Here is a 27,020-nt window from a genome sequence, read left to right as displayed (position 1 = left end):
GGCTCGATTATTACTTGTTGCGGATTATTAATTACCGAGAATTACTGGCAGAGCGCTGGGGCCGGCCGAAGGGTGGCAAGAACGCTCGGAAGAAAGCGAGCATCGGATTAGCGGCGGTGGTCCCGATCGATTCCTCCGTGGATGAGCTGTCTCGCGAACGGAACGAGGACTCGGGAGAAAGAACCTCGAATACCTACGTAGCGAGCAGAGGCAGACGAAACACTGTGTCTCCCGTGGAACATGGGAGAAAGGAACGCGAGAGCAAAGCGCCCCATCGAAATACACGCGTATCCGTGTCAAAAGCAGCCCCCGGCAATAATAGAAGCCCTTAAAAACGCAAAGCCGACTAGCGGGCCGGTGGAGCGAGAAGCGCGTGGGTTATGAAACCGAAAAAAGAAAGGGGAGAAAAGAGGAGAAAAAGGAGAAGAGAAGAAACGGAGCGGCCAGGGCAGCTGCCGTATCCGATACAATCGGCGAGTGGATAAGTTTTCTACGGAAGATAAATGGAACCACGGAGTAGTCCAGTGAAATTAGACGGAAATCTGCCCAATCTACGGAATAAATCACACCAAGCTCAATTTTGGTATGGGCCTTTATTTGGTCGTTTTAAACAATACGTCAAAAGTCCCCATCGATCCGACCTCCGCTAAAAATTTTACAGAGTGTTGAAAAAAAATAACATTTTTCGCGAATATCTCGTTATCGAGCAGTTTTGCGACAAAAATAGTTATTATACAATTTATAGCCTAGGAAATTCTCTACAAAAAAGGTCGTATGAGTTTTTTCGTAGGAGTAATAAGAACGTCAGCATCGTCTTGAGAGTGTTTCACGTTGATGTTGGCAGCTTCCAAATTTTGAAACAGCATAGCAATAAACCTACTCTTGTTCTTTCTATTCGCTCTACATCCATTGATGCTGAGAGAATTTCCTAGGCTATAAATTGTATAATAACTATTTGACTATTGTTTAAACCAACCAAATAAAGGCCCGTACCAAAATTAAGCTTGCTGGAATTTATTCCGAAGGCAGATCCTAATTTCACTGGACAAGACGCTCGATCGTCGCGGTGGCTACGGGATTCTCTGTACTCCAGCTACGGAATATAATTGCTCGCTGGGAAAACGCGATTTCATGAACGATCGTTCCTCCGCCGTCGCCCCTCCCTCCACGGCCCACTCCTCTCGTTGCCGGTTTTTGATTTGGAAATCGTACCACTTTCCATACGAGGCTGGCTCGCGAGCGTGTGCGCGGTTAACGCGGACGCGTACCCATTTAACCGCGCGCGGTTGTGCATAAGCGCGCACGGCAACAACCAGAGGAGCCGAGAGGAACGAGCCAAGAAAATAAATATTAATAACGATGCCCTCCCTCCTTCTCCGGGCATCTCTCGCCCGAGTCTCCTCTCCTTCTTGCCCCGGACTGCAACTAGCCGTGCTCCTCCGCTTCCTCCCGCGTCCTCCTTCCTAGCCCACCCTCTGGCCTCCCCCTCGCCGTCTCTCTCTGCCGAGTGCGCGTCTGTGCATTGTTAGGGCCATTACGGGAGCCAATTAATCTATGCACAATTTTATAATTAAACGGCTAATAGCGCATAGAATTATAGTCCAGGGCCGCGTGCACTCCCACGTATCCTGCCGCGTTCGTGGGCCTGTACGCGTACGGCGAGAGCCGCGCCGGCGCGAAAGACGTTTACCAGAGGGGAGCCTGTAGGAGATGGAAACGAGGAAATCTCCGTTCCTTCGGCTGGTTCGTTCTTTCGACGCCGCACGGCTGTATGCGTGCGTGTAGCACCAAGGATCCTTATCGGGGGCTGCCCGCCATGGTTGCCCCGTTGTCTCTTGCCACGGTGGAAACGGACGGAACCGGGACACTCGGACGGATCTTTGGCTCGATCGCGCCCAGAGTCGGGTAAATTGACGGGAGGATAATTGGCCGGTCTCGTTAGCGAGCGTATACGGCATCAATTAGGCGTATCCGTGGAGAGGCGAGCGAATCGGGGACGATTCTCTCGCGTGGACGCGTGGGTAGACGGGCGGAAAGCTTCGATTCTTAAATATCACAGGGACCCGAGGAGCCGGGGGATGGTCTCGCTCTCCCACCCTGCGGAGGAGACAGGGATGGCTGGTGGATGTACGAGGAGCGCGAGGACGTCGCGCAGAGCGTTGCAGCGCAGCCGGCGCCGCGCTATAAACCGCAAGAAAAATCCCCCTGAATTATCGGTGCGGTTCTCGGTGCATGCTGTTGCATCGATGCCGATGCGAGCGGAGAGGAGCCGTGTAAACCGTGCTCGCAGACCAGCGTACGCGCGATCGGGGTAGAACATCGGTGTGTAGCCGTTGCCCCGGTGTTACCACCGCCGTGCATTATCAGAATGTAACGACGTCAGCGGTACACGCGACCAGCACCGGACACCGAACACACGACGACCATACCGCGGTCTCTTAATCATCCGATTTTTCCTGGCGATCCTCCCTCGCCGCGCCCCGCCGATACTCCCGGCAGCGCCACCCCCGCGCGTATCGTTTTTCCAATCGATACGAAAAGTCGAGGGAACGCTTTCAGGGCTAATCCCTACCAGTGGATCGCTGGGAAAACTTGGCAATCGATGCCCTGTCGCTGCCGCTTCTCGTCACACTTCCATTCTGGATGGGTCTATGAATATCAGGAGTTAAGTACTTCTTAGGCTTTCGTTTTCAGGAGCGGGTGATTTCTGCTCGAGTAATCGGCGCAGACCGAGGAACTGTACGCAGTGCTTCTTTGCACAGCTAAACGACGAAGCATTTTTACACCCTATTCTTTATCACATTCGAACAATCACTGTCTCATTGCGATATTAAACGTCCGACGCGATGAATTATTCATAGCGAAATTGCTGTGCTCGGTGGGACACGGGGAGATTTATAATGGTCGGCTGTCTTGCAATCAAACAATAGCTGAAGAGTTTTTCGTCATCATTTAGATTGTGTCGGGACTGTATATTAGGGAAGAGCGATACTATATAGGCGAAAAATTTAAATTTGAATTTTCAGTTGCGCTGGGTGCGGGATAGTTGTCTTTTGATTTACCGAACGCAACAAAAAATTGGAAAATATTCATTTCTGCAGGTTCCTTTTTCTCCTAAAAATGATCGTAAAATCACAGGTATAATATTATAATCATATAATCATTTTTAGGAGAAAAAGGAACTTGCAGACATGAATATTTTTCCAAATTTTTTTTACAGTTGTGTTTGGTTAATCAAAAGACAACTATCCCGCACCCAGGCCAACTGAAAATTCAAATTTAAATTTTCCGTTCCGCCCTACTGTACATGACAAGCCTAAAGGTACGAATCCACGATGAAATTCTGTATAAGACTTATCATGAAACGAGGATCTCAGTAACAACTAGATGTAAATAATCGAAACTTTCCCGAGAGATGAGATTTTTGAAAGTATATCGCGAAACTTGTCTCGCGAGAGTCTACTTTCATGGAAAAATTAAAATCTGTAGATTAGTGGAAACACGTCGAGAAATAGTTGTCTTTTGAGATTAAAGTCTCGTGTGAGAGACGAAGTTTATGTCTCGTCGTGGATGTGGGCCTTAAGGGGGTATTCTAGTCTAGACACTCGTTTTTGAAGGTGATATTTGAAAATGAATTCTGGAAAACCTATCGCACCTGCAGGACAGGGGTTTTGCACGCATATTTAGTAGTGTTTGAACTATCAACACACATTTCTGGAATGCATTATATTGAAATTTGTACAAGTTACACGCCGAAGCGTAGGTCATGCCATCAAATACCGGCCACATCGGGCGCACGAATTGCGGCTATCCTAGTCATCTGAAACGAAAGTACCAAAGATTCTTTTAATCTATATGAGTGTAGTTATCGCCCGAACTAGATGTAACCAAGTCCGGATATTGTTACCGAAATCACAGCTGTTTAAAAATTTATATTTGATTTCTTCGACTTTTCTTGAGCTAAAACAAGGTGTGGGGGAGGTTGTATCAAAACTATTGATATAATTCTAGTTCCGGCTATAGGTACAGATTCACTTTGAATGTGTGTCAAATTTTAGCTCAATCGGTCCAGTAGTTTTTGAGAAAAATGTGCGCCCGATCTAAGAAAATTGTTTCGAGAAAAACGCGTTTAAAGTTTTTCATGCAGTACGACCTATTCCACAGAATTTACGGTAGATAACAACTAACTTCTGTAACTTATCCCTAATCTGGTATACCAGGACGGTAGAGGAAACCTTCCTGAGCTTCAAAAAAATCATTTTTAAGCCCCTATAACTCTGGGAGTTTTTCGAATTTCACCTTAATATTTTAAAGACATATTTTCAAAACCCTAAAATATTTCAAATCAAACAAAAAAAAAAGAATTTTTGGATAGAATACCCCCTTAACAATCTTGGAGACACAGCGTCACTTTCGTTTTCATTTGGAGTAAGGGAGGATTTCATAATCGAAGCCTCTGAAACTTGCAGTACCTACCTACGCTAGATCGGACAGAATGCGAAAGTTTCTGGGGATTAGAAGAAGAGTTGGATTACGGTGCACAGATTCTCCTCAAAGTAGTATAACCTACGTATCAGCCTCCCTCATCTTTCAAACTAGAGCAGATTTCTCAAAGTCATTGAAAATGCTGCATAGAGAGACACGAATGATCCATTTGATGGTGATTGCAGGAAAATTCCACGAGTCCTCGAGTCCTCGGAGCCGCGGGAAGAAGGGCCCGCACGAGCCGACGGCTCGGCCAGCTCTGTTCTGTGACTCCGACTCGGATTATTTGGATCCCTATCCCTACAGCTCTCTCTTTCCTCCCGTTTTCTCTTTCTCTCCCCGTCGCTCTGTTCCCGTCCCTTTTCACACTGGTCGCGATCCCTCGACCCTCTTTCTCCTTCGCCCTCTCTGTGTCGCGCTGAATCCGTTTCCGTTGTGACTGCCACTGCGCGCCGCTCGGCCGCGATACTATTGTCCTCCCCTGCGAGGAATTCGAGCGCGAATCGATCCTCCCTGCGCCCTATCCTCTCGGCGAGCCGTGATTTCGGGGTCAGGTCGATTCTGCTCGAGCAGGCGACGTCGGCGCGCGGAGACTAATCGTGGGGCACCCCAGCGACGCGAAGCGTCGGCAGGACTGTAAAGCCGAGGGACAATATTTTCCCCGATAACACACCGGATCCCCTCGTTCCGTTTACCATTCCGTTTCGTCTGCCGTCTGACTCGTGGGTGGGGTAAGCTTGTACTACAGCCACTTCTCTCTGTCTCGTCGGTGGGGACGATTCATTCAGAGAAACTGCCGTGAAAGGGACACCTGTTGGCACGGAGGCCCGTTGACAATTCCAGATAGAAGGGCACGTGCCTTTGCTCCATTCTCTAGCCCGTGCACGGGACGCTACACAACCAGCGGACCGGCGAGATAGAAAGATGGTTCAGGGAAAATTGTTGTACAGCGATGATAACAGGAGCGAGAGATAGCCGCGGTAGCGAGAAAGGGCTGAAGTAGCCGAGGCAGGATTAAAATATTTTTTGGTCGACCGGTAGCGCGGTACGGAGCGTAGCTGGCCGAAGATAAAGTGCTACCCAGAGGCGACACCGGGCGTTATTAATACACGCGAGGATTGTAGCTTCCGTTCTCCGGCAACAGGAGCTACGGAACGTCCAAGAGCAGCCTTATGGTGTTCCTACGTAAGCCAGCGTACATCCATGGAAGCTCATGGAACGATAGACCGAGATACAAGGAACCTACAGACCCGGAGCGATACAAGCTACCTAAGGTACAAGTTTCGACGCGACACCCAAGAAGTTGGAGCTAGCCTAAGTCTCTCCATCCAGCGGAGACGAGGAAACGCTCTTCTTGAGTAGAATAAGATCGACACTTACCTGGCAGTGGTGCAGTCCCTGTAGAGTATGTCGAAGTCCTTGCAGCTGAGCAGTTTGCACCGGTTGACGCCTGGCTGGATAGCCCCGAGTCCTCGGAGAATCCGGACCTGCTCGACGTTGCACACCAACGGCACTATGTCCAGCCTCTTGAGCTTGGTGTAGACGGTGTGGAGTCCGCCGACGAGGTGCTTGAGGAACAGCTCGAAGGCCTGGGGCAGGCAGAGCATAGTGTCCCCAGCGATGATGAACGCTGCGACCTTCTGGCCCCGGTAGTCGACCAGCTTGCACTCGTTGGCGGTGGGATCGCTGGTGCTGATCGGCGGCGGGCTGTTGTAGGACCTCGGGGGCAGAACCGCGTGATGCGCGGCCATCAGCTCGAGCGGCGAGCCATGGTGGCCGCTGAGCATCCCGCCGAGCTGTCCCAGTAGTCCCAGTCCGGGTGGAGGCAGGCCGGGCATACGGGGCACCATGCCTGGCGGTGCACCGGGTGCTCCTCCGGCGGATAAGGGCGGTGGGCTCAGAGGAAGTCCTTGGGGCGGCGAGCCCCTGGTCGGCGATCCCGGTGTGGGAACACCGCGGTGCTGTTGCTGCTGCGATTGTTGCTCGCGAAGTTGGTCCCGCGGATGGGGCTGCTGGTGCGACGGCGGCGGCTGGTGCTGGGAGCCGTGGAGCTGTAGCTGACTCTGCTGAGCCGACGGGCTATGGGGATGATTCGGACTGCCTGTTATGGGGCTGGCGCGACTACTGTGGTCGGACGAGCTATCCATCGCTCCGTGGTCCATCGAGGGTCCGAAGGGCGCGCGTCTCTACGTCTATCGATGAATATTGTGGGCGATCTGGCAGCGTTTTCAACTGATTATATTAGCGAAAAGAAGCCGAGACGGCCGTCAGCCGTTCGAAGCGGTTGTCGATCGGTCTCGTCTCGGTACTCGCGCCACGTGGACACCACGGGATACGAGGGAGTAAAGGCCGCGAGTCAACGCATGCTAGACTCGCGACGTCCCGTTTTCTCGATCGGCTGCCGGAACCAGCCGACGAGAGCGATCGCGACGATCCAGGATCGACCAGACGTAGGACTGCTTCCTGCAGAGCGTCACTGTCACTCGAGCAAACTGTCGCGTCTCACGGGGCACGCTGGACCATGTACGTGGCTAACAACTTCACTGTGCACAACCACTCGGACAACCCTGTCCATGACCAATTTGGCTGGCGTCACTCGGCACAAGTCCACGGAACCGCGTGTACGTTGCTCGTCGCGGACAGGTCCTCGCGTCCTCGGCTGTTCCGCGTGCTACGCTCGAGGAGCAGCCGAGCTGCCCCTCGCCTAAAGGATCAGGATCAACGGCCACGAGCTCTCCGTCGTGTAGCTTCTGGTAGGTCTCTCTCACTGACCAAACTGGACCGCGCAACTGGTCGACTGGACTGGACGCGGAAACACGAAAAAAGTTCGTCGTCGATCGACGTGGACACCGTCGTCGACGACCACGGCGCACAACGGGAGCGAAGCGTCGACGAGTGACGCGAGGCACACCACGAACCGCGAGATACACCACGGCCTGACGAGAGGATGCTGTCGCGGTGACAGCGAGCGCGACGACGGAAACGAGCACGACAACGACGACGACAACGACGGCGACGACGACGAGGACGACGGCGAAAGCGGCTGCGGCTGCGGCGGTAACTCGCAGGGACGCGCGTCGCTCGTTCTCAAAGTGGCAAACGCTCTCTCGGTCGAGTCGGGAGTATTTCCCTACCCAGTCACAGATGTAATAAATAAAAACATCAGTGGGAGCCCGAGGAACGGGGAGGATGGGCGTTCTGTGCGCGCAACCGAGTATCCGGTTGGCGGAGCCAGCGGGGTGGCTGTTCTTCCTATTGGACGGCAACCTCGCGCCGTCGACGCCTTTCGAACCTTCCCCCGGATGGTGGAGGGACCAGAGAACGTTCCCCACTACGAAGCAACCTCTGCCACCGACGACGACGCCGACCGGGACGATTCCGGGGGCGACTAACACACGGAGACATCCAGACGCAGACGCGAGTCTCGACAAGACAGTACGATTCGAACCTACCGCCGATCTACGCGCTACGAGTGGGGATTTCTTCTTTTTCCTCGCGACCTCTCCCTCCACCGCCTCCTCCTAGGCCCCTTGCCTTGCCACTCCTAAACCTAACCAACCCCTCCTCCCCTCCACTCCTATCGCCAGACTACCAGCAACCTTCCTTGTCGCGTTTCGTCCCTACCCTCCTCCTTCGCGTTGTTTCTCCTTTCTTCTCTTCCTCTTTTTGCTTTCTTCCGCTCGACAACCCCTCCCCATCCCACAACCCCTCCGCCCACCTTTCTTTTTCTCTTCCGTTCCCGATTCTCTCTTGTACTTGCCGACCCGCGACCCTCCCTCGCTCAGTCACCCTCACCTTCTTCGCTTTCCACTCCGTTCTCATCTGTTCGCTGTTCGCTCTTCTTCTTCTTCTTCTTCTTCTTCGTCTTCTTCGCAAACTCCCGCTCGCTCTCTCGCTCCTCTCGACACGCACTCGCTCTCTCTCCGTCGACTCATGCCAGCTCGGCCTCTCTCCTTCTCTCTCCGATCACCTCTTCGTAACTCCCTCCCACTTCTTCCAGCAGCCTCTCCTCCCACCTTGGCTCGCTCGCGCGCTCTCCGCCAATTCCCGCGCTCTCTCGCGCGCGCGATCAGCAGCAACAGCTTCCACCTCGTTCTCTCTTTCTCCGCAGCTCCCCCGTCGCGGTACCGATCCTTTCTCTCTCTCTCTCTCTCGCCGGTTCTCCCTGTTCCTCTGTCCGTACGACGAAGAATGTCGCCGGCGTTCGAATCGATCGGTCGGTCTCTGGTGCGCGCGGGGGGTCACCCATGCCTCGTGCATCCACCTCACCCCCTGCGACAGGGGGGAGGAGGAGGCCAGTCCTCCCACCCCCCTCGCGGCCGCCTTCTTCTTCACCGTTCCCTCGGATCTCCTCTACCATATTCGCCATCAGCATTACACGAGCGCGCGCTTATTTCTTCTGTAGGTAACTCTGCTTCCTCGCGATCTCTCTCCGCGCTCCTCGGCCACCCTCTTTCGCCTCTGCCCACCGCCCTTCTTCTTCAGTCACCCCTCTTCACCGCGATGCTACCGTCGTTCCTCCGCCTCTCCTACACCTCCTCCTTCTCCTCCGCAGCTCCTACTCCTCCCGCTCGCTCGCGCGATATACCATACCCGACACTCTCCGCGGGCTCTCTTCTCCTCGGTGTGCACCGAGTATGAGTGCTTAATATCTTTGCTCCGTACCCGAACCGTCCGTATCTACCGACGCTTCTTACGTCCGAACTTTCCTCCGCCGCTAATTTCGCCGCTGCTCCCTCATCTCCATGCATGTGCCGCAAAAACGCTCCTGGTTCCACCCTCCGCGGCCAGTCGACGTCCCGTCCGCGCGCTCAAGATCCTGCGCGCCGCTACGAAACAAGAAGATCGCCTAAAACTGCGAGACTCGACAGAGGCCGAAAGGAATCGCAGCGAGGTCCGAGGAAGGGATTCCACGGAGGAGAGAAGACTCCCGGCTGTCCGATTAACTCGTCACGGCCCACAGTAGGGAAATTTTGCGATTTGATGGCTGAAACTACAGAAATGAAATTTTTGAATTCTTCAAATTTAATACAAATGTCAATTGAAGAACTATATCCATTTTCGTGGTCAAAATCTCAAAACTTATTTTTAATATATAAAATTCGCCACTTTTACGTTCTAATATATGAGAAACTAAATTATCCGAAAAACAACACTTACAAAAATTACGAACGATACAGATTTTTTTATTATTTACATTTATACACTTTTTTCTTTGTTAGAGCATGCCTCTGCTACAGTGCAGCCGGGCACTGTACAGTACAAACAATCAAACAGAGGATCGAAGCTGAATAAAGTCGTTTAAAAAAGAATAAAAAGGTTTGTAATGTATAACATGTGAACCAGTCTCGGTCACAGTTATGTCGTATGATAGACAAGACACAGTGGTTTAAAAAAAATGCATATAATTAAAAGATTAGCAACTATTAGCAATTAATAATTGCATTTACAAAATCAAAATAGTCCAACGTAAAATAGGAATGAAAATCTTTGCAGGATATTATGGGATTGATAACTATTTTATGTATGGAAAATTGATTCTTATATGAAAAGGTTATTTCTAAAACACTACTTTAAAAATTGTATAAATTGCGTATTAAAAACCGAAACATAATTATTTTGAGGATAAAAAGGATATCTTACGCACCACCAGGAATTGAACCCATGCCTTGAAATTATTTTCAGATCTTTGGATAACACAATATAGATGTTTGAAGCGACTTGAAAATCTGGATTAATTCTTTGCGATCGGTCTAACCTCACACGAACATAAACATTTGCGAGTCTATACGAGCTTTGTATTAAAACATTTAACAGTAAAATTGGGGGCGATACTCATATTAGTTCTTCAATTGACATTTGCATTTATTTTGTCGAATTCAGAAATTTATTTTCGTGGTTTTGGCCATAAAGTCGCGAAATTTCCCCACTGTGCGGCCGGCGGTTCGGAGGCTGTCGAGATAGGCGAGAAAGGAAGAGCAGAGGGAGGGAGAGAGAGCGAGGGGACATCGTTTGGCCTTTTTCTAGCGGTCAACCCCTGATCAGTCCTCATCGGCCCGGTGACCCAGATTCACGAGGAAAGACCCTCCGCGTTTGTTACGGGTACACGTGTATGTACGTGTGTATAACAGGCTTCGCACACCTACTCCTCCACCGCAGCTGATCCCTTGACCTCGTGCAACCCCAAACGAAACGAGACCCCCTGGGCCTAACGTTCATTGACCACCGTCCGCTCGGACACGAGCGGGGGCCGATCGTCTTGCTGTTCCAGTTTCCCGACAAAAGCTCCACTTCACAGACGCCTCTCTGCCCCTGTGCCCTCCCGCTCTGCCTTCGATCCACAGCATCGTCGAGAAATCTCTGGCCCTCCGCTGTTGATCCTCGGCCGCCGCACCGCCTTCGCGTCCTACTCCAAACACGCGATTCAGCGTCCCTGAAGAACCAACCACCGCGATTCGACGGCGGAGACGGTCAACGGTGTGTCCCTCGCCTCCATCGACGATGAAGTCGTCGTTCGCGGCGACCGAGCCGATCGATGCCGAGATCCACAAGTCCCCCGTGCCGAGGAAGGTCGAGGATCTGTAGGGGACCGATGTTTGCCACGAACCAAACCACGTCCAATTAGTGGAATTAATACCGGTTGGCTTTGGGGGAGCTAATGCCTCTGTGTGCATACCTACGGGCATGCACGTCGATGACTGCACTTTCCTTCGTGCGTAATGAAGGACAATCCCGGTCGGGTCCGGCCAGCCCGATGCATTCGCTCGTCCAAGCAACCGCCGCAGCCGCCTCCTCTTGTTTTGCGGTCACGAGAAAATATCTCGAGCCCACCGAGCTTACGACTTGGACCGTGCCTCGGCTAACGGTGCCCGTGTCTTTCCACTCGCTCCGGAACAATTTCGTTCGCGGCGTTGTCGGCGTCCTGTAACGTGGTTCGCTTATTTCCACCAGGCCCGTTCTTTACCCCTCTGTGCTTTTATTTCTCCGCGGTCAGGACACGCTCTGCCATTGCGAGAGACATGCACGAGATGCGACTAGAATTCGATTCGTGATAGTACGAGCCATTACAACCCGTAATTCCAAGCATTCAGACTTACAGTGGCTCACAGCCATAATCGTGCACTCTTTAAAATCGCGTAACTTTTTTTAAATTAATCCAAACGACTTGAGTTTTTTTTAAAGCTAGAAGGATTAGTTTGCTAAGTGACGTGATTCGTCGTTTTGAAAAAAAAATGCATTTGGTCGGAATAGCAAAAGAAAATAGAAAAGGTCGTTTTTTAAACTTTTATTTGTGAGCTTGTAATGAAAATTCAAAAACCTCGTTTGTAGATTAAGGGGTCATGCTCAGTCAGGAGGTCGAAAAAAGGGTGGTCTTTGGAAATTTTTTACTCAAAAGCTATAACACATTTCTCAAAAAATCTTCTTTCCTTTTAAGGATTGCATCTAGTACCGTACATCGTATTTTTTTTATTTAAAAATATTTATCAATAACTGAGTTATTGTCCATCACTCGAAGGTTCTCTCAAAAACAAAGGCTTCTGCGGTGACCACTGCTGCTCGAAAGTCGAGAATCGCTGATTTTGGGTTTTTCCGCGATTCTCGTCCTTATTCTGCGATCTTTAAGCGTTCATAGCTCAGAGCAACGTTAACCGATTTTTATGAAATTTTAGACACGTATACAACTTACCTCAATCTACAAGCGGTTTTTTTTTAATTTTCATTACACGCTCACAAAAAAAGTTTAAAAAACGACCTTTTCTATTTTCTTTTGCTAATCCGACCAAGTGAATTTTTTTCAAAACGACGAATCACACCACTTAGCAAACTAATCCTTCCAGCTTCTAAAAAAAACTCAAGTCTTTTGGATTAATTTTAAAAAAGTTATGCGATTTTAAAGAGTGTACGATTATGGCTGTGAGCCACTGTACTTACTTCGCATCTGCCACTGGCGAGCAAGTACGGTGAAAGGGTCTGGATACTATTTATAAGAAATTTCAGGAAGATCTGCGAGGCAGGTTTGATAGAGGATCGACAGCAAGAGGAACAAGAGCTTCCAGCTAGCCCTCCCCTTCACCCTGTAAGAGAATTACGTAAAAGTTGCCGCTTCGCCAACTTCGAGCGCTTCCGAAAACTTTGCAGTCCACCGTTGCCCATTTACCCGTGCGGTTCCTTCCTCCATCCTTGTCCACGCATCCAAGCTGTTGCACTCGCTTCCCGTGGGATTCCGTGGCGAGAGAAATCCGCCGCACGCTCGGGGCACAGATCGGCCGAGGCATTTTCAGGCAAGTCGCCGTGTGATACGGATTGCCCGAGCGTTCACGGGAGCGCGGTTACTGCTCATTGGCCACCCCGCAGCGGGAGAATTGCGCGAAGCGCAAGCAGAGAACCGCCCGGCCTCTTGTGCATAGCCGTTACGTAACCCCTGGTCATTGTTTGCGCGTGGTCGTTGCAGGACTGTAGCGGACCGTGCGGCAAAGAGGAGCGAGGGGGTACCTACGCGCTGCTCGTGCTTCAATAACAGAGGGAGGAAGCGCGCGGATTTTTGTCGAACCGAGAGAGATCGCATAGGTGCATAGGACGAAGGGATCCCGCGTGAAGCCGACCGGACACGCGTCAGAAGGACTCCACTGCACCGGAAGCGTCGCTCTTCTCGATGTCTCTGTTCGACGTCGCCCGTTTACCAGATTTGCCTGCGCGTTTTTTGCCCGGGTTTTCCTGTCGCGCTGGCCTCTGTGGAAGATAAAAAGAGGGAAGGAAGCGGGAGGAAGGAGAAGCGGGTTGATAGAGCGACGTGCAACACATCGGACTGGCTACTATTACACTAGCCACCGCGCTCCTCCTCGTCCACGATCGCCGGCATGTCCGTCGCTTCGTGTTTCCCGCCTCCCTCCACCCCTCGATCCCCGATCGCCTTTCCGTTCTCCTTGGATTCACCTCGTCCTACCCTCGCGCACCGTCGATATCAGAGCGAGAAAGAGAGCGTCGATCGAATTAACGTAATTACTCGTTCGTGTTGCGAGGTATACGCGGTGCGTCGCGGAACGGGCGTCAAACTCGATATCGGTAGTCACGAAACGGCGCGGCGCGGGGATTCTGCCGAACGCCAATTGCGTGCGGTTCACGTGTGGCCCCGATCGGGTAGGCCTGGCCCTCGGCCGCGGGTTAGAAAAATCAAGAGGCGAGGTATAATGGAGTCCGAGGATGAAAAACGACGGGTAATTTTTCTGGACGCGTACAGGCCGCCGCTCGGTTTTTCAGCGCGGCTTACGCGCAACTAATTACCCATATGCCACGTGTTATTATAAATAGCCAATCGTTACCGACACACAGCCGCATCCGCGATTCGCCCATAATGGCGTGTTATCGGATAAATAAAACGGATAGCCACGGGAGGGTGCGCTCCGATTATGCATCGACGCCTCCCGTGAAGCGCTATGTACCTACTCTACTCTCTTTCTCTTTCTCCCTCTCCCTCGCTCTTCCACTCTCTCTCTCCCTCTCTCTCTCTCTCTCTCTCTCTCTCTGGCCACCCGTACTGTTTTCCCAACGAACGACCAGCTTTTATTTCTCGTCGACTTTAATCCACGCGCGGTGACGACAACGCCGGACATTTTTATTCGTTGCAAAGCGCTCGCCGCTCCTCCCTTTGAGCCTCTTCGTCGAAACGGTTATGCTTTCCGTAAACAGCAGCGCCAAAGTAAAAGATAACTTTGTCGACGAGTAGACACGAGTTTCCCTTCTCATCGACGCCTGCCTCGGACTCCAGCAGGACACGAGGCGGCCCTCCGGGTGGCAGGATGACTCGCCTCTACCGCGATATTCGCGTCGTACGCATTAGAAAGCTCATTTAAATACGATACAATGGCGAGGCCGAGCACCCGTCGCACGGATCAATTCGCCGGTCGGGATAGTGCTGTCCAGAGGCGGCGGGCTAGCGATGCCCGAAGACTCGCGTCCAGTCGTCGCGAGAACAGATCCATCAGGACTCCTCTTTGTCGCGACCACTCGAGACAACAGCGGTTTTGCTAGCCGCGAAGCGAAAGCGTGGCTTTATCCGCAAGCGCGTAGCGCTCGGCTCCTCTCTGCCGCGTCAATACTTTTCCACCGCCGAGCGCGACGCAAGACAATCACGTTGACACCCAAGTGATGGATGTCCTGGCTGCTCAAAATACCCCCCTCAGTTTTCCCGCCAATAAAGCCCATTGTAAATGCGAACTATTCGAAATATTAGAGCGGCACGGCGATTACCGGCCGTTCAGTCATCGCTCCTGACGCACCCGTAATCCTTTCCATCTTCCTCCGCGTCCTTTTTTGTTCTCCCGCTTCGTCCTCCGGCGAGCTCGCCATCCCCGAGCCTGGCCATCCACGGCTTCACCGTCTCCGCGTGCCTCCTCTGGGCGCTCCGAGCCCAATCGCCCCGGACCCCTGTGTCCTGGGCCCAGGTAGGAAAAGTCGATGATCGAATGTCGAAATATCCCTGCTGACACCATATCTATTATTACCTCGGCGAAGGTTGCCCCACTATCCGCCGCTGACAGTCTGACAACGTGCCTCGTGCTCAATGAGCAGCGTAACAATACTATTTCAGCAACCGCCGGGCACGAGGACAGCCGACGTCGCCCGTCTCCGTTCCCCGTGTAGGTGAAACGGACCACCTCGCTGTCACTTCTCGTTATCGGGGTGCACCCCTTCGCCTCAGCTCGCCTCAACTCGCCTGAAAACGAGTCCCCTGCGTTGTAGGCGGTAATCACGTTCGATTGCTGGGCCCGGATGGAAAGAATCTGCTCTCGCGAGCCAGGTCCTCGGCAGAGCTACCGAAGAGGTACCGCGCGACCGTCGCGCTAGGTCTGGGTTGAAGCGCTGCGACGTCCAAATGCCACGTCAGCCTACGGATATTCTAGACGATTCCGCCTGGAAAGCATAAAGAGACAGGCTTACTCGCGACTCGAAATTTATTTACACCGACCTTAATCCCTATTATGGCCGCACGCGTAGCCCGAGGAAACGGTCGAGCAATTTCGGATTTGGACTGCCGAGAGATGATGGATCGCTGTTTCGTAGCCGGCGCTGATGATACCTCGCAGATGTAACCTCCGCACCCTTTTCGGACGAGACCACTTGCCGGCGATTATCGATTAAATGCATGCACGCCGCCTCTCTCTTTCTCTTTCTCTTTCTCTGCCTCTCCGTCACTCCCTCCTCGGCACCGCTGCGGCTTTTCCTCCGCACTCCCCTTTATTTTCCTTCGATGCTCGCTTTCGTTCCGGAACGCTGTACATCTGGCCCCCGCGTCGCCCCGCTATTACACCTTAAAGCGTGCAACTTTCCATTGCTCGGTGGCTTACAAGGTTAAAAAGGAGGTTAGAATTGACGGTGGATCGAGTGGCAAGTTCGCAGAGGTATGCGCCACAGCAGACGTGGAAAGTAGACGGCCCGGCAGCGTCGGTCTGGAAGTTGGCTACCATCTCCGTCGTCTTGTAACGAGCAATCTCGATCGGATTAAGACGTTGTTTACCCGAACGGAAAGCCAGGGGGCTCGGGTTTGCCTCGCGAAGTCGACACGGGCAGATCCTGGCGCAACCCACTCCCGTTCGCTTCTCCCCGGCCAATGCACATGCATACATACGTTTACAGGAGGCGCGTTGTGCTCTTCAACTTCTCTCGTTACGCGAGTTGCTCGAGAACCGCCGCTGCCCCGGCCCGCTCTATCGAACTTTCCCGATAAAAATTAACGTATCCATAGAGTGGCGCGTGCGAGCCACTCGACACTGCCAACTTCCGGATATGTCCGACATATGTCGCCACTTCAGATAATCCCCGAACCTTTTACGACAATCTAATCAGCATCGCGGAACGAGAAATACATTTAGCATGATCGATAAATCCGCGCGGGTTCCCTTAAATGCATTTCGATCTGGCTCTCGAAGATAAAACCGCTCCCGTCGGGGTACATCTGTCCGCTCGATCATTTTCGACCCGCCATCTATTGACACCCGTACTTGAAACGGATCCTACGAGCGCGGACGAGCGAAAAGTGCAAGAGAGGAGAGCACCGGAGTCGCTCGATGGCAGACGCGCTACGTGCCGAGACGAAAACTTGCGACTCGTAATGGTGGAGAGTTACGGAACGAGCCGACCGACGGGCGCAGGGGGGGAGGGGGTTTTCGTGAGAGTTTTTTTTACGAAGCTGAAAGTCAGACGAGCAAGTTGGAACACGCCCGAGGAGGCGCAAGCTCCTTCGACTTTATAAATAATATATTCGCGGGAAAACGGCCGGAGAGACAGAGGGAGCAGGATGGGACGGAGAGGAAGAAACGGGTGAGAAGGAGAGAAACGAGAGAGCGTGTGGAAAGGGGTCTGGGGGGCGGGGGGGGGGGCTCGAAGGAGATAGAGAATGGCAGGGGAATGGGAGAGGGACAGAGACGACTGGTAATAAAGAGCAGGCAGTAAGAGCGGCGAAGTGACGTCCTGTGTCGCGGAGTCATAAACTGGGCCCCAGGATCTCGGGCTTACACTCTTATTAAAACGTCGTCCTGCATATTGACGGTTATTGATCACCTTCCGCACACCTCGCCGCTGCTTTTACGATACAAGGTCCGTGTCACCTTGAAAACCACGGGCACCGTCGCTCTTTCGATAAAGCTCCGAGACATTCGCCGGGAAACGCATTTTCGCTTGGGTCCAAAGTACGTTGCAGGCCAGGGAAACGATAAAGCAACGAGCAATTATACCACCGCTAGTTTCTCAAGATAGATACCTTGTGTATGCCAGTTCGGAGTGGTGTTGCACCCTTTTTCTGCTGTTACTTGAAGGGATAGTACCGTAATAGATGTACAGGGGGAGGAGGACTGCTCCTAATAGAGAGGGGGCTGATCGAAGCCACTGGATAGAAATAGACAATATGGAAGAATGTTGCTTCGAAGTCCACTGAACAGAAACTGGAGAACGTAACGCGCCTTTGAATCTCACTCTGTAGCTATCGATATCGTCCGAGTTACCTACCGATACTACTTTCGCGTCGGTAACATCGTTACCTGCGGCTGGTCAGTTGACAGATTTACCTACGGTCAAGAATGCAAGTGCATCTCGGTAACTTCGTGACGGTGGTCACTTTCCTTATCGACATACGAGTAATGGAATACCGAGATTTACCGAAAGGTTATCAAGCCCTATCTTATCAAAAATATAGAAGAAAATTAAACCATTCAGCATCGTGCATACTACCGAATGTTCATTGAATATTGGCATTAATATTATATGTAATTGTGTAGTGAACATGATCGTCACAGTAACGAACTCTGGGGGCATCCGACTTCTCTACTACTATGTCGCAATCAAATTCATTTGCATATTCACAATATTCAAGTGAATATATATTCGCAATCAAATATTTATATTAGAAACCATTAATCATTTGGTATATGAGAAAACGCAAGAAGACTTTATTCTGATCTAAGAAATAACACAACAAAAAACAGTTAACTACTTACTCATGGGTATGAAACATGTATAACCATAACAGTAGGCCCGAACCTCCTCTTCAGTTGACACACTGACTCTAATACCGATAGCTGAGCTGAAATTTATAAATAAAAAGGTATCAAAAAGAAGGGTCTACCCATGGCCGTCTGTAGTACAGGCCGGAACATACTTAGTGAATTTGTTAACGCTGTCATCAGTCCTATTTGAATTTTTCTGAAGCCTTTCGCGCGTTGTGTCATGGCTGACTCTGGTACCGGTCGGAACATAGTGATCGGACTGACGGTTGTTCGAAATGCGGTGTTGCAACATCGTAGTGTCCGGCCTGTACTACAGGCGGCCATGGTCTACCACTCAAAACAAAAGTGACTCTCATCTCGCGACTTATGTTTTGAAAAGTTGGACCACATACATACACTTCGTCGATGGTTGGACTTCCATGTGTAGGTAAAAATAATTTTCCTCATATTTACTTTGAATTCTAACCGCCAGTGAAATTGAGATCGGAGTCCATTATGTACCGATAACGTCGCATGCGATACGAAAATGGCAAGCGCGCTCCAGGGCCCCCGATCTGCGTGATAGGAATTTACTCTATCCAATGCCTAGTCTGTGGTAAAACCTGTCCATGTACAGGGTGTCCCACGAACTCTGTCTACCTGGAGTATTGCGTTACTTCAAGCAACAAGCAAAAGTATTATTCCTCTACACCTGGCCTGTGGTTGCGTGAACTGTCAGTCTTAACGTTATTAAGCATCATTGAAATATCTGGAAGATCCTGTATTAACGGACTAACACTTATTCTTCTCCACGAAGAATTAATCTACCGATTCATTGCATCGGCGACACTGTTGAGATTTGCGAGTGATCGTGAATCGTGAAACTTGCAAGAAGTTGCCGGTTGTTGAGGTGTACCGTAATACACAGCCCCAAGATTCAGCCGCAATACTTGACGTATTTTATTCTCATAGTAATTAGTTTATTACTTTCCGTATTCGCATATGAAATGGCCTGGTCTGGGAGGTATCAAGCGAAAACTAATCATGATCTGATAGAACATCTTAGAAGTGAGTGATATAAATGCAACTCCCATGATCTTCGCATTCGTCTCGTTTAAATTATATCATATAAAAACAGTGCATTCTCGTAGACATATGTCAAATAATCTTAATACATAAAGCAAAAAGTGTTTGTTTGTTTGTTTGTCTGTCTGTCGCCTAAGAACTTTCGAACGATAAACGTCGGGGTCACGAAATGTGCCCCAGCTCTTTATGTCTAGCTAATCCAGATGAATGTGACTATTTTCACAAAAAAAATAATTTTTTTTATAAAATCAAAATATAAATTTCGGGCGAAGCCGAGTAGTAAAACTAGTATGTCTATACGTGAAAACATCTCTTTTATCTTAGGGTCAAGGGTAATTAAGTCCGACCGAGTTTACGAGGCAATGTCTTCTGTTGATAGGGGAAATTATACAAATTCCAATTATGCGTATATAGATTCCCCGCAAGGAATCGGTTATGGTGCCACCATAAGTGCTCCTCATATGGTATATTTCCAATGAACTTTATAAGTTTAAAACCTTTGGAATAGCTGTAATAGGCAATTGCAATACTTCAGCACGCGTATGCCTTGGAAATACTTCAAGACAAACTGCACGAGGGTGCCAGAGCATTGGACGTTGGATCTGGATCTGGATATTTGACGGCTTGCATGGCAAAGATGCTGGGACCACAAGGATTCGCCGTGGGCATCGAACATATCGAAGAACTCAAAGCATTTGCTATTGAAAACATTGAACGGGATAACCCAGGACTGCTTCAAAGCGGTCGTATCGAACTAGTTGGTAGGTATCTTTTAAACGGCTAGTAAATATACAGAGCCTTGTGGTGTTATATCGAAAGTTCTATGATATTCTAGTCGGAGATGGGAGACTAGGATATCCTGAAAAAGCACCGTACAATGCTATCCATGTTGGAGCAGCAGCTAAAGAAATGCCACAGGCTGTAAGGGAACTTGTTAATCGCTCAATGTTACATATTGTAAGAAGCTCGTTACAATTTTGCTCTTATAGTTAATCGACCAACTAGCTCCCGGAGGACGGCTAGTACTTCCAATGGGTCCAGAAAATTCAGGTCAGACATTAGTTCAGGTTGACAAAGCGCTGGATGGGAAGATTAAAAAGAAGTCTCTCACTAGCGTCGTTTTTGTCCCATTGACTAGCAAGAATAAGCAGTATCCTTCATGAGGTAGATGCGGGCTCCAGTGAGCGTTTTTCGTGTGAATATAACTAGAGAGAAACAAACGAGGTAATATTATTCGCGTTACTACTGCCTCGTAATATTTATGCAGCTAGCGAATCATTGTATAAAGTGCACAAAGACATTTAAGTTATCATTAACTGTATTCACTAATTATCTAACATCTACTAAAACAAAATTATTAGTACCTTAATGCAACTTTTCTGCTAAAATACATAGCTTAGTTAGCGACTACTTCTCTTTATTATAATTCACAGAGTTAAATATTTTTTGTAAAGATCAAAGTATGTAATTTATTGTATTTTGAATCCTTAAGAGCAAATACATTCTTAAAATTGATAATGACTAGATTTATAATCTCTATACAATCAGTTGACTTTTTACACATTACCATATATTTCAATTCTACTACATATAATTTGATAAACAACTTTTCCTTTATTCTATACATAAAACGCTCTACGTATTTGCGGAATGGTTAAATTTAATTACGCGATCATTAACCGCTTGAAAAATAATTTACCGTAATATGTCAAACATTACGTTCATAAAATTTTGTCGTGATATATAAAAACATTGTATCGTTTCTCAGTTGAATGCAGTTGAACCCTCTATAACTGTGGTCCTAATTGAGTCCAAATGTACAATAGGCAGTGAGACGAATGATTCCATCATTTACGTCCTCGTCTTTATGTCTTTTAATAACGATGATTAAAGTGTTTTGACCATAATCAAACTAAGCGCTGCGCCAGCTATTAATCCCAGTCCAAGGAAAGCTCCCATCATGGCAGATGCAATCTCTCTCTCTTGCGATTCTACGACGCTGTTCGTAAATTATATTGAAGACGTATGCAAGAGAACATAGTAATACGACAACAGATTTACTTAACACCGTGGTACTTACGTGGGAGTTAAAATGAACGTTAAATTGCATAGGTAGCCATTAGTAACGGCGAATGCAACAGTTATTAAGATATAATAGAGGTCGTTATGAATATAAACGGGAAGGTGATGCCTAGGTTGCGCGTTGCAAAACAGAAGAGCTGGTACGAAGATAACTCTCATTAAACTCAAGAGTATCACTTGCCACGGCTTGTTTCTTGGCTGAAAGGACAATTATATATAATAAAACAAAACTCGTGTTTTAACGTATGCATCAAAGAATGCTTCGAATAGAAAACCGTTCTTTCTACACACCCATTGAAGAATTCCTGATAATATTCTTCCAATGTAATCACCCGCACTAAAAATGAGGTAAGTGACCACAGGTACAAAGTAGATATCTGTAATGTACGTACAAACGTTATAAATTTGCTACAACTTGTGCAGAATTTAACAACAAACTTACCACTCCATGCATAGCCTTGCCCTTTGTATTGACTTTCTACCAGCACGGTAACTGCCGGATATATAGAAAGAGATATAAAAAATACTAGAAAGACGCTAACGCCGTAGTGCCAAATTCTTTTAACGATACGCGTGTAAGACACTGTAGTGCCTTGTGGAAAAGTCACTTCCCCAGTTATTGAGAAATTCGCTTCGACGTTTTCAGGTAGTTTCTCCAACATGTGATATTTAAAAAATGCCTGAACAAAAAGTACAGTTCATAAAAAGTGAGACATCGATGTTTCATACACCAGAGATCAAATTTCGCGCATCTGCGTCGTTATCATAAGCCGCTTATCATATATTACAAAGCAGCTGCACCATCAGTATCGTTACTCTGTATTTATTCCAGTAAATAACTTACTGCTTTTTCCAAAACGATGTAAGCAATCAGTGATAGGAACAGTACAGCATCCCCAATAATAAAGTACACTAAGCCTGAAAGCACAGGACTAGCACCGATCCAAAGAGAACATATTTCTGTAATAGCAGTAAAAATTCCTCCAAGTGCTTGGCCACTGGACATGGCAGTTATATAGTTTGGTGAGAAGCGACCAACAATGCCCATCAAACTTCCCCCGAAAATTGCACTCGCAGCTACAAAGAAACATTCGGTTATTATACCTGTTACTGGCGCATTTATCAAATACTTTAGACATCACATTTATACCATTCACAAGTGCCACTGTGGTCAAGGTAATTATCAGAAATGCATCTTGCCCTAAAAATTAAATCAATGTTTCAAGGAGAAGATATATAATTTTATTAATTTTATTCTTCTAACTCACACTTATCCGTATCTATCTTGACCAAAGCTGTCGTCAAAATAAACAGCAATAATATTATACACTGGGAGCCCACCATTCTTAATCTTAGAGGAATCCTGTTATATCAAACATACATATTTTTATGCGAAATTGGTGAACTTTGCGGTTCCTCTCGCTTCTTTCTTAATGTACATTTTGAGGTGTCCTTACCTTTTGCTAATAAATGCATTTATAATTAAGAAAAATGTATTTGGTAGCGCACTCGCTACACTCAAGTACGAAGTGAAGCTGGCCTGAAGATCAGTTCTCTTTTCCAGATTTTCTGCATGATTCAAACTGTAGTTTCTTGTACTGTTTTCGTGTACTTCCCTGAACTTATACATCCAATACTGCAAAACAGCGAGATAAGTACACATTCATACTGTTAGCGATACAGAGTAATAAGATATACTTATAACTTACGTCATCAGCAGTGATGAAAAAACTCCACGGGATTAATGTATTTATCCCAAGCAAATAAAACACTATGTATGCGAGTTTATACCTACAAAATACAATACACAGGGTAAGAGAAAGTTCTCAGTAGCTAATAACATATAATGAGATTCCTTATGCGTAATTAAAGGATATTAAATAAAGGACCAGTACTTGTCACGAGGTTCGTATTGTTTAAAAAACGGTTTTTCATCTGGCACAGAGATGCTTGGGTCGTCTACTTCGGTTTCCAAATCATCTTCGAATTCACTGTCCGATGCACCCCCTAGTAAGGGCCGCCTGTTGATAGAGTAAGCCATGGTGGAGCTGAAAAATGTATAAGAAAATTCATTCTTTAATCTGAGACACACGATCCTTGGTCTTACAGCTTCTGGATTGAGAAACATCTATTGTATTGTAATCAGGGTCTTATTAGATCGTACTTACAAGATGGTATAAAAATGTCCAAAGAATTGTCACTGCGTAATCTGTCCGTTTTCAAAACGCAATAGTTATTTACATTTTGACAGCTAAGTGACCAGTTCGTTGTCTACGTTATCACGTGCAACGCGTACATCAGCGTTTCGCGATGGACCATGTTTAACAATCGACGTCTGCGATATGATTGACAATGCATTTAATCCATCATCGCCTCTGGGTCTCGAGAGACTCCACATTCTCTATCGGTCATATTTCCTTGACCACCTGTGACTAAGCCCACAGCGAAAAGCCAATAGCGTCGCGGTCGCATTATACTAAGCCCAACGCGGTCCTTTCTCCATTCCCCCGTTTTTTTACATCCACAGATGCAGAAACAGCTGGTGGCGTGTATATAGTACGCAATCGGTTATGATACGATTGAGGATAACGTACCGTTAAAAGAACGCGATGCATCCCACGATGATACAAGTGTGTGCACGAAGGAAGGAAAAATTCTGCTTTTCTCTTTCTCAGCACTACTCGTATTATCGTCCAGAAATAATTACGACATATGCAACGATAGTTTCGCAAACATAATCTGGTGAATTATTTATTTTTAACAGCACGTTCGCGCCTCCGTGTATACGTGCATCTATTCTCAGTGCATGCACGCACACTGTATAGGTATCGTACCATCGATTAGACAAAAAGAAAGAGGTTCAAGTCCAATGTTACATCGGGCTTGCATACTGACACATGACAATGGTGGGAAAACGGTCACTACGATAGCAGGCGAAGGTTGAGAACTTTAGAGAGATTATGTGTCTCTAAAAAGATAATACATATATTATTACGGTTAGCGAGCTGCAGCCAGCATTATCCGTGTACGAGTAGTGTGTTTTGATAAGCTCGATGAGCGGTGAATGCGATGCTTATCGCGTTTTAGCGCGTAAGTATTTCGCATGATATGGTCGTGTGATGACATTACGGTGAACTACGAAAATGTTTTGTGCACTGGGGAGATGGTAAATAATAATCATTAGATTGTATCGCGGAGGTGTGTTTTAGATTCGTTACGATTTCCCTGTTTTTCGCAGCGTTTGCAGGAGAAATGCGGTGAGAGCGTTAAGTACGGGCGAAGTGTCCACCGCGCTTCGGCCCTTTTACTTTACAGTTCACCCTGATCTTTTCGGGCAATATCCTACGCAAAGAGTGAGTAACATTCAATGGTCCCATGATTTTACGCAACTCGCGGAAGGATGAATCTATTAAATGCATACGATTCGTGATTGCGCGTCGGAAGCGCAGTTTATTCTTTGATTACACTTAAGATTATTTATAGAACAAAGAAGCTATTGCATTTACTTGGGTAGTTACATGATACGCAAACGCGCGCACACACGTACACGATACGAAGCTTAATTTCGACCAATGAGAACCAGAGAAATTTTATCTGGGATTTTATTTGGAATTTTCTTTGAATTTTCCAGACAGTAAACGAGAATTCCTTAAAACAATTAAGCTCCATTATAGAGAATCTACAACAGCAAAGACCCGTACGGCCTATCACGTTACCATTTTACTTACGCTCTAAAGATGAGAAAGAAGTTAAGGCTGGTAAATTTACCCTGGTAAAAATACAATTGAAAGAAGAAGGTCTAAGGCAAACTATACTGTCTATTTTGAAAACCTGCGATCTGCCCACCACATTTGTAGATAAGATCGAAGAGCAAAAGCCATCGGAAAATGGGAAATATAAATCAAGGTTTTGGCAACGAAGAGGACCCGGAGAAGATATAGATTTTTCGGAATTAGAGGATGATCCTATTTATGCGTCTATTATAATGAAAAGAAAGATTAATATAGAACCAGATACTCTTAAGTAAGATGAATGCCAAGCGTGTCTTCTCCATTTAAATAGCTAACGCTCGTGTAAAAGGGTTTTAACTAAATATTATTGATTAGGGCGTATTTAGATAAACATATTACCGAGGTGCACGTAAAGCTGGAAGCGTGTAGGCCGATGCGAGAGGAAGTACAAAAGCTAGAAAAGATATTATGCAACGAATTAGGTTTAAAAAGTATTAAATGGGACTGCGGATGGAACATAGCTCATTATAGAGGCTGTCTATTAGCTTTCAAAGCATTAGTCGAACATCATCCCACACCCATGGAAGTATTAAAAAATAGAATGCTAGTGTTTGCCAATGATACGGGGATTAGTCTAGAGGGAAGCGTTATGTTGAATTCGGGCGAAGTCAGACACAATTGGCTTGATGTAAGAGCAAACCGTCAAGCCTATATAATACCCATTGGATACTCTTCGTTTTATTAAAGGACCGTTCTGTTCTTATAGTTAATCAAAAACGTTCAAAAGCATGATGTTGTACTCTTAAAATTACCAGCTTTCGAGAAGGCAGTCTCACAAGTACTTCTTGACATTAAAGTTGGTCGACGGTGCGTAACACAACACATTATTTGAGTGACGGTAAGGCTCAGGGTGCTCTATATGTGCAGGAAATTCATGCCAAAGGTAATGGTTAGCCAGTATGAGCGTCAGCTTCGCCAGCTTACCACGACCCTCTCGGATTATCGAGGAAGGAAAAACTATCCGAAAGTGTGGCCAGCCAATTTATCGACTTATGAAATTGTGATAGAAGCGTTAGTATTACCTGAAGTATTTAATATTTCATATTTTTTTTTTATGTACTCTCTTTTACTTCCTGTGTAAGTATCACATTCAATTAGTTTAGTTCGATATAAATTTGAAACTAGATGTACGTATTAAACAGAGCATTGTTTTTAGCGAAGCAGGTCCTTTGATGCTCTCTCCTACTGGGCAGTTTATAGTACCATCTTCGTGTCCTAGTTTTCTTTTAGTAAACTTTATTACTGAAAATTTAGAGGAAGCTACCAAAAGATTGCATCACTATAACAAGTAAGATTATCTTGCCATCCAGTCTGCAAATTTGACTCCTTTATTCTATATATTATTTTGTTGCAGCATAAAGTACGTGGAACACGAGCTACACGATAAAGCTGTCCAAGAATTGGGTTTGACTGCCCTGAATAAGGACGATAGTATTACACCAGATCTGATGATACAATGTTGTGAACGTTTGTTGCTGCATAAAACTGTTTTAGCTCCGTTGCTAGAAGGTGTCATGTTGTGGGTGACGCATTATTATTCCGTTATGAGCGATGGCGTTTTATGTATACCCTGGGATTGGAAGCTCTAAGTTCCAATATCGATTTCCCGATGCTGTTATCTATCTTTCTATCGATTATCATAGTAACGGCATCGGACAATTGTATAAATAACAAGTAATAAATAATGTACAGATTATAGGCGTGATAACGCAGTAAGACGTTATTTTTCTGAAAGTGTTTAAAACATGCAAACAGTTAAAATACGTGCTGCGTCGCACGCGGAAAATTTGCATGCTATTGTTCATATACAACTAATTGCGATACATTGTACATTAATTCTGAATGTATGTACAAAAACGATAAAAATGGATAGAAATATTTTGTATAACCGTCGTTAATTAGAACGAGAATTATTCACACAAATAAATGAAGAGGTTTGTAATATTTATTACTTCCAGTTCATATTGAAATTTGCTGGTGTTTCTTTTATTCAATCGTAGGAGGTCGAATTAATTTATATTAGCGCGTGCGTGCGCAAAAGCCTCGCTCCTTTACTATATAAAGATTAAGGTTTCCTCTACGGTCCTGGTATACAAAC

The 27,020-nt window shown here is 47.3% G+C and overlaps 4 protein-coding genes across 8 annotated transcripts in view; 2 read left to right on the top strand and 2 right to left on the bottom strand.

The window, feature by feature from the left end:
• Nucleotides 1-7,603, bottom strand: part of Dac (dachshund family transcription factor) — a 198,881-nt gene extending 191,278 nt beyond the window's left edge. Inside the window, exon 1 of one of the 3 annotated variants that reach the window (XM_076816221.1) lies at nucleotides 5,866-7,603. In XM_076816221.1, the coding sequence (XP_076672336.1) occupies nucleotides 5,866-6,647 (782 nt within the window). In that variant the 5' untranslated portion in view covers nucleotides 6,648-7,603. The remainder of the gene's footprint in view (nucleotides 1-5,865) is intronic. The other 2 variants (XM_076816218.1, XM_076816219.1) reach the window with 2 other exon arrangements.
• Nucleotides 7,604-18,615: 11,012 nt separating this feature from the next.
• Nucleotides 18,616-20,567, top strand: LOC143371269 (protein-L-isoaspartate(D-aspartate) O-methyltransferase). The gene is made up of 5 exons (XM_076816241.1): nucleotides 18,616-19,031; nucleotides 19,374-19,513; nucleotides 19,585-19,810; nucleotides 19,885-19,970; nucleotides 20,039-20,567. Exons 1-5 carry the CDS (start codon nucleotides 18,971-18,973, stop codon nucleotides 20,210-20,212), a joined length of 687 nt encoding a protein of 228 aa, XP_076672356.1. The 5' UTR covers nucleotides 18,616-18,970; the 3' UTR covers nucleotides 20,213-20,567.
• Nucleotides 20,568-20,582: 15 nt separating this feature from the next.
• Ent1 (Equilibrative nucleoside transporter 1) lies at nucleotides 20,583-23,827 on the bottom strand. Its single transcript, XM_076816235.1, has 11 exons — nucleotides 23,300-23,827; nucleotides 23,027-23,179; nucleotides 22,841-22,922; nucleotides 22,589-22,767; nucleotides 22,400-22,494; nucleotides 22,282-22,332; nucleotides 21,976-22,208; nucleotides 21,574-21,811; nucleotides 21,423-21,508; nucleotides 21,130-21,329; nucleotides 20,583-21,048 (listed from the first exon to the last, which is right to left on the bottom strand). Exons 2-11 carry the CDS (start codon nucleotides 23,170-23,172, stop codon nucleotides 20,937-20,939), a joined length of 1,422 nt encoding a protein of 473 aa, XP_076672350.1. The 5' UTR covers nucleotides 23,173-23,179; nucleotides 23,300-23,827; the 3' UTR covers nucleotides 20,583-20,936.
• Nucleotides 23,828-24,051: 224 nt separating this feature from the next.
• LOC143371264 (T-cell activation inhibitor, mitochondrial) lies at nucleotides 24,052-26,892 on the top strand. Of its 3 annotated transcripts, XM_076816234.1 has the most exons (9): nucleotides 24,052-24,297; nucleotides 24,370-24,484; nucleotides 24,763-24,889; nucleotides 24,989-25,154; nucleotides 25,238-25,550; nucleotides 25,629-25,729; nucleotides 25,772-25,933; nucleotides 26,079-26,210; nucleotides 26,277-26,892. In XM_076816234.1, the coding sequence occupies exons 1-9, from the start codon at nucleotides 24,275-24,277 to the stop codon at nucleotides 26,509-26,511; spliced, it is 1,374 nt and encodes a 457-aa protein (XP_076672349.1). In that variant the 5' UTR covers nucleotides 24,052-24,274; the 3' UTR covers nucleotides 26,512-26,892. The 3 variants fall into 3 exon arrangements, with proteins under 3 accessions (XP_076672349.1, XP_076672347.1, XP_076672346.1); XM_076816232.1 differs by having other exon boundaries at nucleotides 24,763-25,154; nucleotides 25,790-25,933; XM_076816231.1 differs by having other exon boundaries at nucleotides 24,763-25,154.
• Nucleotides 26,893-27,020: the final 128 nt, after the last annotated feature.

Source organism: Andrena cerasifolii, chromosome 7 (assembly GCF_050908995.1).
Source record: "Andrena cerasifolii isolate SP2316 chromosome 7, iyAndCera1_principal, whole genome shotgun sequence".
NCBI lineage: Eukaryota > Metazoa > Arthropoda > Insecta > Hymenoptera > Andrenidae > Andrena > Andrena cerasifolii.
The sequence above is the reverse complement of the archived record's forward strand: the minus strand, read 5'-3'. Positions and strand labels throughout refer to the sequence as shown.

Bases quoted from the DNA above. Each gene is read 5' to 3' on its own strand.
- LOC143371264 (XM_076816231.1), top strand. From the start codon at position 24,275: ATGTTTTGTGCACTGGGGAGATG. The intron at 24,485-24,762 runs GTGAGTAACATT...TGAATTTTCCAG, and splicing joins GGCAATATCCTACGCAAAGA to ACAGTAAACGAGAATTCCTT. The intron at 25,934-26,078 runs GTTAGTATTACC...CATTGTTTTTAG, and splicing joins TATGAAATTGTGATAGAAGC to CGAAGCAGGTCCTTTGATGC.
- LOC143371269 (XM_076816241.1), top strand. From the start codon at position 18,971: ATGGCCTGGTCTGGGAGGTATCAAGCGAAAACTAATCATGATCTGATA. The intron at 19,811-19,884 runs GTAGGTATCTTT...ATGATATTCTAG, and splicing joins CGGTCGTATCGAACTAGTTG to TCGGAGATGGGAGACTAGGA. The intron at 19,971-20,038 runs GTAAGGGAACTT...TTGCTCTTATAG, and splicing joins CTAAAGAAATGCCACAGGCT to TTAATCGACCAACTAGCTCC.
- Ent1 (XM_076816235.1), bottom strand. From the start codon at position 23,172: ATGGCTTACTCTATCAACAGGCGGCCCTTACTAGGGGGTGCATCGGAC. The intron at 22,923-23,026 runs GTACTGGTCCTT...TGTATTTTGTAG, and splicing joins CAATACGAACCTCGTGACAA to GTATAAACTCGCATACATAG. The intron at 21,812-21,975 runs GTAAGTTATTTA...CTTTTTGTTCAG, and splicing joins ACATCGTTTTGGAAAAAGCA to GCATTTTTTAAATATCACAT.